Source organism: Tursiops truncatus, chromosome 9 (genome assembly GCF_011762595.2).
Source record: "Tursiops truncatus isolate mTurTru1 chromosome 9, mTurTru1.mat.Y, whole genome shotgun sequence".
Taxonomy (NCBI): domain Eukaryota; kingdom Metazoa; phylum Chordata; class Mammalia; order Artiodactyla; family Delphinidae; genus Tursiops; species Tursiops truncatus.
Genome location: NC_047042.1, coordinates 24,467,522 through 24,480,245, shown reverse-complemented (window position 1 = coordinate 24,480,245; position 12,724 = coordinate 24,467,522). Strand labels below are relative to the sequence as shown.

Genomic DNA, 12,724 nt, shown 5'->3' with positions numbered 1-12,724 from the left:
CACACACGTGAACATATGTGTTGGGAATGGATCTTCATGTGTAGTGACAGGGTTCCTCATACAAAAATAAAGTTGCTTTCATAAAATTGTAATCACATTATGAAAAAAGTTCTAATGCTATAATCATCAAATATCATCCTTCTGATAAAAGGATTACTCGTTTTATTCTAGTTGGGTTAATGTCTACATTTTTCTCTCAATGTGTTTAACAAATGGAGCCATAGGTTTTGCATTAATTGGCAGGCACCCTTTCTGCACAGAGGTTACTTGTTTCTCTTTCCTCTTTCTCTTAGAAATAAACATATCTGTGGAGGATCATTGATAAAGGAAAGTTGGATTCTTACTGCAAGGCAGTGTTTCCCTTCTCGGTAAAGTATTTCTGAAACCAATATTTGTTTTGAGCATTTAAAAATATGTATGGCTTCCATTTAGCTTTTAGGCTTAAGAATGTGTATTCAACAGAGATTCACCAGCATAGGGTGAACAAATTAATTTCTTTTTTTAGATTTAGCTTATAAAATTTACCTTGACTTAATTGATACTTACTTATGGGTACTACTTCTGTTCACCTCTTTCCACGATTGGCACTACTCTCATTTGAGGAAAAATTTTGCTAGAATTATGTTAATAATTTTTATCCCAACCTCCTTCTTGCACTGTATATTTCTAGATATTCTTTTTCTGAATTATCAACAAACTTCTCTCAATCCTCACTTCTTTCTTATGTAGAACAAGCCTCAGAATAATACTGAGAATAATTTTCAATGGAAATTAGCCTAAGGAAAAAATAAGGAGGTAGCATTTGTAAGCTTACTCCTTGATTCCCATTAAGGTCACATTGATTTTGTTAGTATAAATATTCAATCCCTATTAACAAACCAAACACACACATTTGAGGTAAAAAGGAAAATTTGCAATAAATTATAACTCATGTAATGTGCTTTACCTGAGAATGTTTCATAAATGACCTACTCTCTAGCAAAAATAAGCAAGTTTTCAAAAAAAAAAAGCCATTTAGAATTTCAGCAATTTAAAGGCTCTTCCTGCTTATATGTTCTTGTAGTATTCAGAATCTCCCATAACAAATGTGTTGCTCTTTATTATATTTTAAAGTTTAAATTTAGGTTATTTATCTGCCCTTATAAGCTAATATAACAATATATGTGATTAATATTACATATTTTAAAGTTATTTTTTATATTTTAATTTTTTACTTAGAAACAAAGACTTGAAAGATTATGAAGCTTGGCTTGGAATTCATGATGTCCATGGAAGAGGAGATGAGAAACGCAAACAGGTTCTAAATGTTACCCAACTGGTATATGGGCCGGAAGGATCAGATCTGGTATTACTGAAGCTTGCTAGGTGAGTTCCTTTAGATAGTTTCATATTTTTAATATAGACTGGAATTGTTGAAGCTTTTTCTTCAACTATGTTCTTATTCTTTCTCTCTCATGTAGATGTATTATAAAAGCATATGTCACATGGTGTGTGTGTGTGTGTGTGTGTATGTGTGTGTGTGTGTATGTGTGTGTGTGTGTGTGTGTGTTCAGAGGCAGAGAGAGGGGCATTTTCAAATTTTTCAAAAGTGAATAAATGAAATTGGACCAACAGTATGATCAGCCTGCTCTAAAACCAAAGGTTAGTGAGCAATTATATGATAACTTAAACAGGTAAAATAATGATTAAAAAAATAGCAGTGACCATTTGTTCTTAAATATTTATAAGTAAATATTCATTTCTCTACTACCTACTCCGAAGCACAATTGTTTATTCTCTCTAAATGAATCATATTAAACATTCACACTACATTTTAATATGTTAATTTTGTGTTGAATCCAGTCAAGGTTACTTACCATTATATTTTCTCTTTTCAGGCCTGCTGTTCTGGATGATTTTGTTAGTACAATTGATTTACCTAATTATGGGTGCACAATTCCTGAAAAAACCACTTGCAGTGTTTATGGCTGGGGCTACACTGGATGTAAGCTATTTTTAGAAAGATAAGGCAATATCATATGTATTTTGTAAAAATATTTTGTATTTCTTTACTTTTCTCACCTTACCCTGCGCTCGTTAACTGTACATATTTTGCGCCATTCTAGTGATCAACTCGGACGGTCTATTACGAGTAGCACATCTCTATATTATGGGGAATGAGAAATGCAGCCAATATCATCAAGGGAAGGTGACTCTGAATGAGTCTGAAATATGTGCTGGGGCTGAAAATATTGTATCAGGACCATGCGAGGTAAAAACAGAGATTTTTATGTAAGGAGTATGTGATGGATAGCATAGTTTCTTGTGTTTATATTTTCTATTTTTCTCAAATGAGAATCATTATAAACCAACCTGTTCTAAGAGAGAGGAATTGAAAAAGATAACCCTTATTATCCTTGTACAATTTTTTAGCTAAATAGTGAAGCAATCCATGTTTCATTAGCAGCAAACTAAGATGACATTTGTCTCTCAAGAAACAAGAAAAGAATACAGCCAAAACTCTAAGAGAAAGCTGTTCAAATTAGAAGTATCTAATATGCAGTTTGATACAATAGCTTGCATTTTTCTAATGTTTTTCTAAATGTATCTGATCTTCGCAAATTCTAACTTAACTCTATTAATTTTAATAAGAGATACATGCCTGCTTTTAAACTTTTAAATATGTTTTTGGTTAAGCCAATGTGTGTATGTGTGTGTGTGTGTGTTTAAACAAATTCTATTTAAAAAACCAAAAGGTCAAAGTTTATGATTTTAAGAGCTTGGACATTTTCATTTGTTAAGCAACTGTTCTTTCCACTTGGCAGTGTTCCTATCCCTGTTTCACATAGACAAGCTGTTAAACTGTTATTTTTGATGTTTTTCAGTTAAAGAATTTTAAAATTGCATTAAAATAATACGATTAAAAACTGATTATGTGTTTATAACCACTTTCAAATCTGGTGTTTTTTCCAGTAAATCAGTATCACTAAGGTTTTCATCACAAATGAAAATCTACTAGGAGAAAGAATTATTTATTTATCTGTTTGTTTACTTATTACTGAGTTCTGTAAACACCAAGTTTTGAGCTAGACCAGATCTTTGAGATATTTAGAAAGCTTGCACTTATCCCAGCCCTACTGCCATTACTACTTTGACATCTGCTCTTCAGGAATAGCCTATAATCTGGTTTGTCATCTATACATTCTTAGATTCCTAACTTTAGCACTGAAAAATTTATCACATAGTTATTTTTATCTATATAATCAATCAATTGATTCAGCCACTTCTCAAAAATGCACTCATCCTCCAGGATTTTTTTTTTTTTTGCATCACTGATATTTGAAACAGGGTAATATAATAATCAAACCAGGGAAATCTAGACACCTAAAAAAATCTCCTAAACATTTGTATAATAGCAATAGCATCACATTTAGTGAAAGTCCCTCAAAATCAATTCTCAAAATGAATTGATTTGAAGAGTTCATATCAGTAATCACTGGTGCATTAATTTAAAAACCAGATTAACAGGGCTTCCCTGGTGGCGCAGTGGTTGAGAGTCCGCCTGCCGATACAGGGGACACGGGTTCGTGCCCCAGTCCGGGAAGATCCCACATGCTGCGGAGCAGCTGGGCCCGTGAGCCATGGCCGCTGAGTCTGCGCGTCCGGAGCCTGTGCTCCGCAACAGGAGAGGCCACAACAGTGAGAGGCCCGCGTACCGCAAAAAAAAAAAAAAAAAAACCAGATTAACACCTGTGGCAGAGTTTATATGAAGTCTCTTTGAATAAACTATTTTCCTTAGTGTTTTATCTTCTATTTCACCCCCACCTTGATTTTCTCTGTCACAGAATGTTAATAGCTCTCTTCTTTCCACCTGTATTACAGAACTAAATTTTGCAGTAGTTTAGTTTTATCTCATCACATCAGTACTGGGGGAAAATTAAGATAGTCGGAAGCACTCTTCTGAATACAAAGATGCCAAAAATTAGTCACTGCAATCCTAGGAAGGCTACATGGCCCAAAAAGGTGATGCAGCATTTTTTAATGATTATATATAACAATATGTATAAACATATATGTATATAAAAATATACACACGAATCATTTTATCAATCTATTCATCTTTCATCTATCATCTATCTATATATGATGATACAACAGGATTACCATACAAGAAATGCCATGAAGTCACAGACTACCTTCCACAAAGGGGAAAAAAATATAAATATAACTATATTGACTACTAAGACTAAGTGGAGAAACATTCCTTCTTTCTGCCTGGGAAAGCAATTTCCACATAGTAAACAGAATTATTTTACCACCTACAAGTTTTTATTTAACTGTTAAAATCATTCTGGGGGCAGGATTGAGGGAAAGGAAAAAAATTAGAAATAAGAGAAAACTTAATGTGGGTTAATCCTTAAAACTGTATGATTACAGGTGAGTTTTTGATACGTGTATTTTTCTACATTTTCCAAATTTTCTATATTGAACATACTTTGACCATCAGAAGTAAGTCAAAATAAATATGAAATCTACCTTCTTAAAGAGCTATCTATGGTCACGTGTTAATTAGTCTGCATTCAACAAAGGCAAAAAACACTTTAAAACGTGAGTCATACTTAAATGATAACTACACATGATAGAACACTTTGAACTTTTGTACTTATCTCAGTCCAACAGAAAGACAACCAATGGCTTAGTACATCAATTTTATGTCTTCATATTTCAATGGAAGTTATTCTCTTATTTTGCATATATGTATATTTGAGATATAAATTGATACAGGAAATGTTAATGAATTGTCAATTTTTATTTCTAAAATAATACTTTGTTGTTGTTATTGTTGCATGTCTTCTTCCTAGGGAGATTATGGTGGCCCACTGGTTTGTGAACAACATAAAATGAGAATGGTTCTTGGTGTCATCGTTCCTGGTCGTGGATGTGCCATTCCAAACCGTCCTGGTATTTTTGTCCGAGTGGCATATTATGCAAAATGGATACACAAAATTATATTAACGTATAAGGTACCACAGTCGTAGCTGATGTAACTGTGTCTGAAGCTTCCAATAATACAACTCTCCTTTACATGAAGATTTCAGAGAACATGGAATTAAAATGTAACTTAAAAAATCCCAAGACAACTACTTGAGTGTCATGTTTGTTAAGATACTCACTAATATTTATGGGTGTTTTCTGTTGTTTCGTTTGTCAGTGTTATTTTGTAAATGTTGAAGTGAATTAAGGTACATGCAAGTGTAGTAACATATCTCCTGAAGATACTTGAATGGATTAAAAAATGCAAAGGTATAACTGCTGGATGCTAAAGATATAATGGAAAAGATCAACTAATCTCTCTCGGCTGCTTTCCAAGGTTAGTTTCTCAATAATAAATAAGCCATAAGTTAAACATTATTTCAACCTCACAAAAACAATTTATATCTTGTGTCCTTAAATTGTAACTCTATATTAAATTATATTACCTTTAATATGCCATACATTATATTTCATTCATTTCTCCTCACCATGTATCCTGTAATACTGGTACATATACTCCTTTATAAACGCATATACCTATACACAAATGCCTGGGTACACATGTGCATGCACTACAGTTCAAATTGTAGTGTATCTAATATAGCCCCTAAATGTTCTGAAATTGTGTACTTATAGTTTTTCCTTAATAAAAATATTAAAAATTCTAAAGACCAGTAGAAATATTAAAGAAAGGTGCAAGATAGAAGTGACTAGATCATCCTCCATCCATAATCTGCAGATGACCTCTACTGGTTGGCACGTGAGGTGTGGTCATGACCTACGAAATTAAATAACACCTAACCTAGGTTCTTACATATATTTATTATCCAAGTTATTTTATGTAGTGTCTAATTCTTAAAGAGAAGAGGCTAATATGTGTAGTAGTATTATTTCTTTCCTTCAAATTTAGGGACAATTATTTATGCAAGATGTTTTTAGATCTTTTTTCCTAAAGTATTTAAAAAATTCTGAGATGACTAATTGAAGTTTAAAAGTGTTTTGGTCTTTAAAATGTATGTAAATATGTTAACTCTAAGACTTGCTGCTGTGATTGGCTTCTATCTCACCTTCTTTAAATTAAAAACAATATTTAAGAGGAAAATTTCCATGTCTCCAAAATTTGTAAACAGCTTTTCATCAAATTATGCATTAAAATATATATTGAAGAAAGAAGTCAGAACACTTTTCTCTACCTGGAAGTCTTTTAGACTAATAAAACTTTAGTCAAGTAAAGGAAAAAAAATGTAAAAGGAAAGGAAAGGAACTAGCTTGTCTAAACTCTGTATTCAGTTATTTTTTAAAGTACAGTTAAATCTGCTGAATGAGATATTTTATCAAAAATATCTTCATTTTATCTTTATTTTACATAGATCTTTCCTAATGCATGGGAAATATTCAGATTTTGTATTCTGTATGATAACAACCAAATCATACTTATTGTTGTATTAGTCATGATTAGCTAAAGATCATGTATTTGCCAAGAAATGAAATAACAAAGAGTAATAGGATAGGTCTGAATTTTCACAAAATATTCCTGTATAAAAGTTCTCTAAAAATAATTATTTGAATATTTTGAATCTAGTATTTCCATTTCTCTAATTTGTTTCTTTTGGATGGTCTCAATTAAGGCCAGGGATTCAAATGATGCTCTAAATTCTCCCTAAGACAATGTTCAATCTTGAGTAAAACGGTTTTAACTTTACTCAAGAGTTTAGTCCACAGAGTATAGGGCAGCAAATCCAGAAATGTTTTTCCAAATTGTGCCATTTTATTTATTTATTCTCTGTAATAAGATATGTGCTGGTATCAAGAAACAGTGAAAGCAAAGAGAGATCCAACAAGTTGCTAGTCCATACCAGCTTACCTGATTGTATTTCTCTCTCCCTTGTGTACTATACCATTATAATCAACATACAGAAATTTCAAAGGCATATTGTCTAAATATTAAAGTATTTTTCAGTTTCTTCTTGCTAAATGGCAAAATTTTATTGTCACATATTAATGATATTTGTAAAACATTTACTGAATTGTAATTCTTTTAAATACTCACATTTTAAAATATTTCTTTTATGTCTTTTCCTCTAAATTTCCACAGAGACATAGGGATGACCTAGATACAAAATGAAGCTAACTTTATAGACATTTTGAACTCAGTGTTTTCCATTTTATTAAAGGGTAAAAACAAGACCACCAATAAACCATCAGACGTGTAAAATGCAGTTCTTTCTTTGAGAGTTTCCTTTTAATAGAAGGAGATTGATGGAATTGATAATAAAAGCAAGATGAACAAGACCCATGTTATTTTAGGTGGTACAACAGGGAATAATCATGTCATTTTTCTCTGGTGAAAGATACTATTTCCTGGGCATTCTTTTCTTAATAAACTACAAAAAAAATAAACAATCCAATTTATCTAAAAATCCATTTCGAGTCACGGAAAAAAGATCTTTTAAATTAGAAGTTTTCAATGTTATTTTTATTTTGGCTGTTTGAATAATGGTTATATGCTGTTATAATTGTGGACATTTTCTTATGTCTACCAGGAATAGTAATGTAAAATTAAAATATTTGTCATAATGCCTCTGCCGTGCAGAAGGGATGATAATCCTTTTGTATACTTCTTTAATTTTATTGTAAAATGTGTAATGACTTTTACCTATCTGCTGTGGGCAGGTCCTCAGTACAATGGTTTATATTGAGTCAATCTCTAGTATTAACAGGCTCTTGCTTGCTATCTAAGTGTTTCAAACTATGGGAAATGTGAGACACTGGAAGGCAAGAAAAATAACAATAATGACATGTGATAGCAAAATTGTATTTCACTTATTCCTGTGAATATTTCTTGTTGGTACCAATGGTACTGTACAAAGTGAATGTTATAGCCACAATATTCTCTTGAAAAAAACACTGTCAAGAAATAAGAAATTGCTGTCAGGAATTTTCTTGTTGTTTCTAAACATTTTTTAAAAAGAAATAATGGTTTTGCAATATAGGGATCATGAGGTAAAGAATTTTAGTAAACTCTCATACTAAAAAACTTTTAAATTGACTTGGTCCAAAAAAGAACTACTTTCAATCAATTATATCCCATATTTATAGACAAACTCATTTGAGAAATAAAGTTATTTTAAATGAGATATAGTCTTTATGTGAATAAATTACTTCTCACAATAAAATCCAATAAGAATTTATCTTTCAACGTTCAACTGAATTTTCAGCTAAGAATTTACTAATACAAAAAAAGATGTTAAAATTCTCTGGACCTGTAAATCTTGACAGTGTAATTTTAAGTAGGTTCATTTCCATTTGCACAGAAAGTTTCTGTCTTTAGGAAACTGAAAATGGAATACTGTGGATGTTATGACTGTCTTGTGTGTAAATAGGAAATAGATAATCTGCCTATTGAGTGGTATAGCTGGACGCTTACCCAAAAGGGGAACACTGTGGTTATGACGTGTATATACATTTTCTGTAGTTAATAAAGTTGTTATTTTTATAACCATGATTATTTTATTATTAATAATAATAAAATATTTTATCAAAATGCTCTCTTTTTCTTATTTTAGTTATATACATGGATATATTTGAATCTGCTCTAGAGCCTAACGCAGAAAACAACAATGATCTCATTGACAGAAATTACATATACTTTGTTGCAAGAAATGTCATGTAACCTGTCTATAGAACTAAGACAAAAAAATACTATTCTATTCCAACTTGTATCTATGGTAATATCAATGGTCTTCAGTAAACTATTAATCTCTATGCACTTCAATTTCTCCCATTGCAAAATATAATTATTCATTCTTCATATTTGCTAGAGTGGTGCTATGATATAATTTGCTTATAAATATACATATATATATATATATATATATATATATATATATAGTGTCATCATGAATGATCATCTGAATTTCTTTACCATATCACTATATATTACAAAGGGAATTATAATTCAATTAATCAATTTGGAATATATCTTCAAAATATGCATTAAATTCAGAATAAATATGAATCAAATTCACTCATTTCATTCAAATTGGAAGCAAAATTGGAAGAACTAATTATAAACTGATCTAAACAAAAAGAATTCTGTAACACCATTGCCTATTTCAAGTTATATTATACTGCCTCTCCCTCCAAAAGGTTGCTTGGGCTTCCCTGGTGGTGCAGCGGTTGAAAGTCCGCCTGCCAATGCAGGGGACAGGGTTTGTGCCCTGGTCCAGGAAGATCCCACAGGCCGCGGAGCGGCTAGGCCCGTGCACCATGGCCAGTGAGGCTGTGCGTCCGGAGCCTGTGCTCCCGCAATGGAAGAGGCCACAACAGTGAGAGGTCCGCGTACCACAAAAGAAAAAAAAAACAAAACGTTGCTCTACTAATTTTTCTGGCATAGATACTTATCTCAAGTGATGATTAATGTATCTAATTCTAGAGCCCATTATAAAATACTTAATCTTCTTGATGATTATGGTCCAAGCAGAATATATGTACTCAATCTTTTTCGGTGTCAGTAAGAATATTTCAAATGTATATCCTGTTCGATTTTTCTAAATTTTGATTTTTTTACACTCTTTTCTAAAACTCCATTCTATCCTAAACCTATACTGTGCTATTTCCCCCATGATCCCTTACCCACCCCCACTAACCCAGCAACAACATTAATTTTTTCTCTGTATTTATGACTGTTTCTGATTTATTATGACTGCTCATTTATCTTTTTTAGAGTCAACGTATAAGTGAAATCATACAGCATTTGTCTTTCTCTATCTGACTTATTTCACTTAGCACAATACCCTCAGGGTCTACCCATGTTGTTGCAAAAGGAAAGATTTCATTCCTTTTTTTACAGCTGAATAATATTCCATGGTATATATTTACGATTTCTTCTTTATCCATTCATCTATCCATGGGCACTTAGGTGGCTTCCATATCTTGTCTATTGTGAATAATGCTATAATGAACATAGGGGTGCATATTTTTTTGAATTACTGTTTTCATTTTATTTGGATATATTCCCAGGAGTGGAATTGCTGGATCGTATGTTAATTCTGTTTTTAATATTTTGAGGAACCTCCACACTGTTTTCCATGATGGCTGTAAAAACTTACATTCCCACCAACGGTGCATGGGTGTTCCCTTTTATTCACATTCTTGGCAAGTCTTGTTATATATAATCATTTTGAAAATGGACATTTTGACAGGTGTGAGGTGCTATCTCAATGTAGTTTTGATTTGCATTTTCCTGATGATTAGTGATATTGAGCATCTTTTCATGTGCTTGTTGGACGTCTTCTTTGGAAAAATGTCTATTCAGGTCCTCTGCCATTTTTTAATCAGGTTGTTTGTTTTTCTGATGTTGAGTTGAATGAGTTCTCTATATAGTTTGGACTTTAACCCCTTATCAGATACATCATTTCCAAATATCTTCTCCTATTCAGTTGGCCTTTTCATTTTGTTGATAGTTTACTTCACTGTGCCAAAGCCTTTTAGTTTGATGGAGTACCGTTTGTTTATTTTTGCTTCTGTTTCCCTTGAGGACATATCAAAAAATATTGCTAAGATCCATGTGAAAGACACACTGCCTATGTTTTCTTCTAGAAGTTTTACGGTTTCAGGCTTATGTTTAAGTCTTTAATCCATTTTCAGTTTATTTTTGTACATGATGTGAGAAAGTAGTCCAGTTTGATTCTTTGGCATATAGCTGTCCAGTTTACCCAACACCATTTATTGAAGGGGCTGTTCTTGCTTCCTTTGTCATTGATTAATTGACCATATAAGCGTGGGTTCATTTCTGGGGTCTCTGTTCTGAACCATTGGTCTATGTGTCTTTTTTTGTGCCAGTACCATACTCTTTTGATTACCATTACTTTGTAGTATAGTTTGAAATCATGCAGGACTGTACCCCCAGCTTTGTTTTACTTTCTCAAGATTGTTTTGGTTATTTGGGGTCTTTTGTATTTCCATACAATTTTAGAATTATTTGTTAATTTTATATCCTGCAACTGTACTAAATTCATTTATTAGTTCAGATAGCTTTTTACTGGTGTCTAAGGGTTTTCGATATCTAGTATCATGTCATCGGCAAATAGTGACAGTTTTACTTCTTTCTGTCCAGTTTGGTTTCATTTTACTTCTTGTCTTCTCTGATTGCTGTGGCTAGGACTTCCAATACTATGTTGAATAAAAGTGGCAGGAGTGGGCACCCTTGTTTTGTTCCTAATCTTAGAAAAAATGTTTTCAGTTTTTCACCATTGACTGTGATGTTGGCTGTAGGTTTGTCATATATGGCCTTTATCATGTTGAGGTATTTCCCTCTACCCATTTCGTTAAGAGTTTTTATCATAAATAAATGTTGAATTTTGGCAAAGCTTTTTCTTCATCTATTGAGATGATCATATGATTTTTATTCTTTAGTGTGTTAATGTGGTATGTCACGTTGACCAATTTGTGGATATTGAACCATCCTTCTATCTCTGTGATAAATCTCACTTGATCATGGTATATAATCCTTTTAATATAGTGTTGAACTCAATTTGCTACTATTTTGTTGAGGATTTTTGCATCTATGTTGATCAGTGATATTGGCCTGTATTTTTTTTTTTCTTCATGGTGTCTTTGGTTTTGGTATCAGAGTGGTGCTGGTCATAGAATGATTTCAGAAGTGTTCCTTCCTCTTCAATTTTTGGGAATAGTTTAAGGAGGATAAGTATTAATTGTTTAACTGTTTGGTAGACTTCACCTGTGAAGCCATCTGGCCCTGGACTTTTTTGTTGGGGATTTGTTTTTTATTACTGATTCAAAGCCATTACTGGTAATTGGTCTGTTCATATTTTCTATTTCTTCTGATTCACTTTTAGGAGATTGTCTGTTTCTAGGAATTTATCCATCTTTTCGAGGTTGTCCATTTTATTGGCATATAATTGTTTGTAGTAATCTCTCATGATCTTTTGCATTTCTGTGATGTTGATGGTAACTTTCCTTTTTTCATTTCTGACTTTATTGTTTTGTGTCCTCTCTCTGTTTTTCTTGATGAATGTGGCTAAACGTTTATCAGTTTTATTTAACTTTTCAAAGAACCAGCTCTTAGCTTCATTGATCTTTTCTATTGTTTTTAAAGTCTCTATTTCATTTATTTCTGCTCTATTCTTCCGGATTTCTTTCCTTCTACTAACTTTGGATTTTGTTTGTTCTTTTTCTAGTTGCTTTAGGTGTAAGGTTAGGTTGCTTATTTGAGATTTTTCTTGTTTTCTGAGGTAGGCTTGTATCACTATAAACTTCCCCCTTAGAGTTGCTTTTGCTGTGTCTCACAGGTTTTGGATTGTTGTATTTTTGTTTTCATTTTCTCCAGGTATTTTAAAATTTCTTCTTTGATTTCTTTAGTGATCCATCGGTTACGTAGTAGCATATTGTTTAGCGTCCACATGTTTTTATGGATGCTAAACAATATTCATTATTTTCGTCTTTCTAGTTTTGGTCTTTTCTTTTTCCCTTAGGGAAATTCCTCTAACATTGTGGTAAAGTCAGTGCTGCTGAATTCTTTTAGCATTTTATTGTCTGTAATCCTCTTTATTTCTCCTTCAAATCTGAATGATGGCTTTGCAGGTACAGTATTCTTGGTTTTAGGTTTTTCCTTTCATCATTTTATATATAGTTTGTCACTCTCTTCTGGCTTGAAAAATTTCTGCATAAAGTCAGCTGATGTATTCTG

The 12,724-nt window shown here is 32.3% G+C and overlaps 1 protein-coding gene across 3 annotated transcripts in view; it reads left to right on the top strand.

Annotated features, from left to right (window-relative positions):
- Positions 1-8,559, top strand: part of HGF (hepatocyte growth factor) — an 83,335-nt gene extending 74,776 nt beyond the window's left edge. For all 3 annotated transcript variants that reach the window (XM_019940506.3, XM_073809604.1, XM_073809603.1), the window contains 5 exons: positions 294-368; positions 1,219-1,365; positions 1,878-1,984; positions 2,106-2,251; positions 4,842-8,559. In XM_019940506.3, coding sequence (XP_019796065.1) covers positions 294-368; positions 1,219-1,365; positions 1,878-1,984; positions 2,106-2,251; positions 4,842-5,018 — 652 coding nt within the window. In that variant the 3' untranslated portion in view covers positions 5,019-8,559. The remainder of the gene's footprint in view (positions 1-293; positions 369-1,218; positions 1,366-1,877; positions 1,985-2,105; positions 2,252-4,841) is intronic.
- The last annotated feature ends 4,165 nt before the right edge of the window (positions 8,560-12,724 follow it).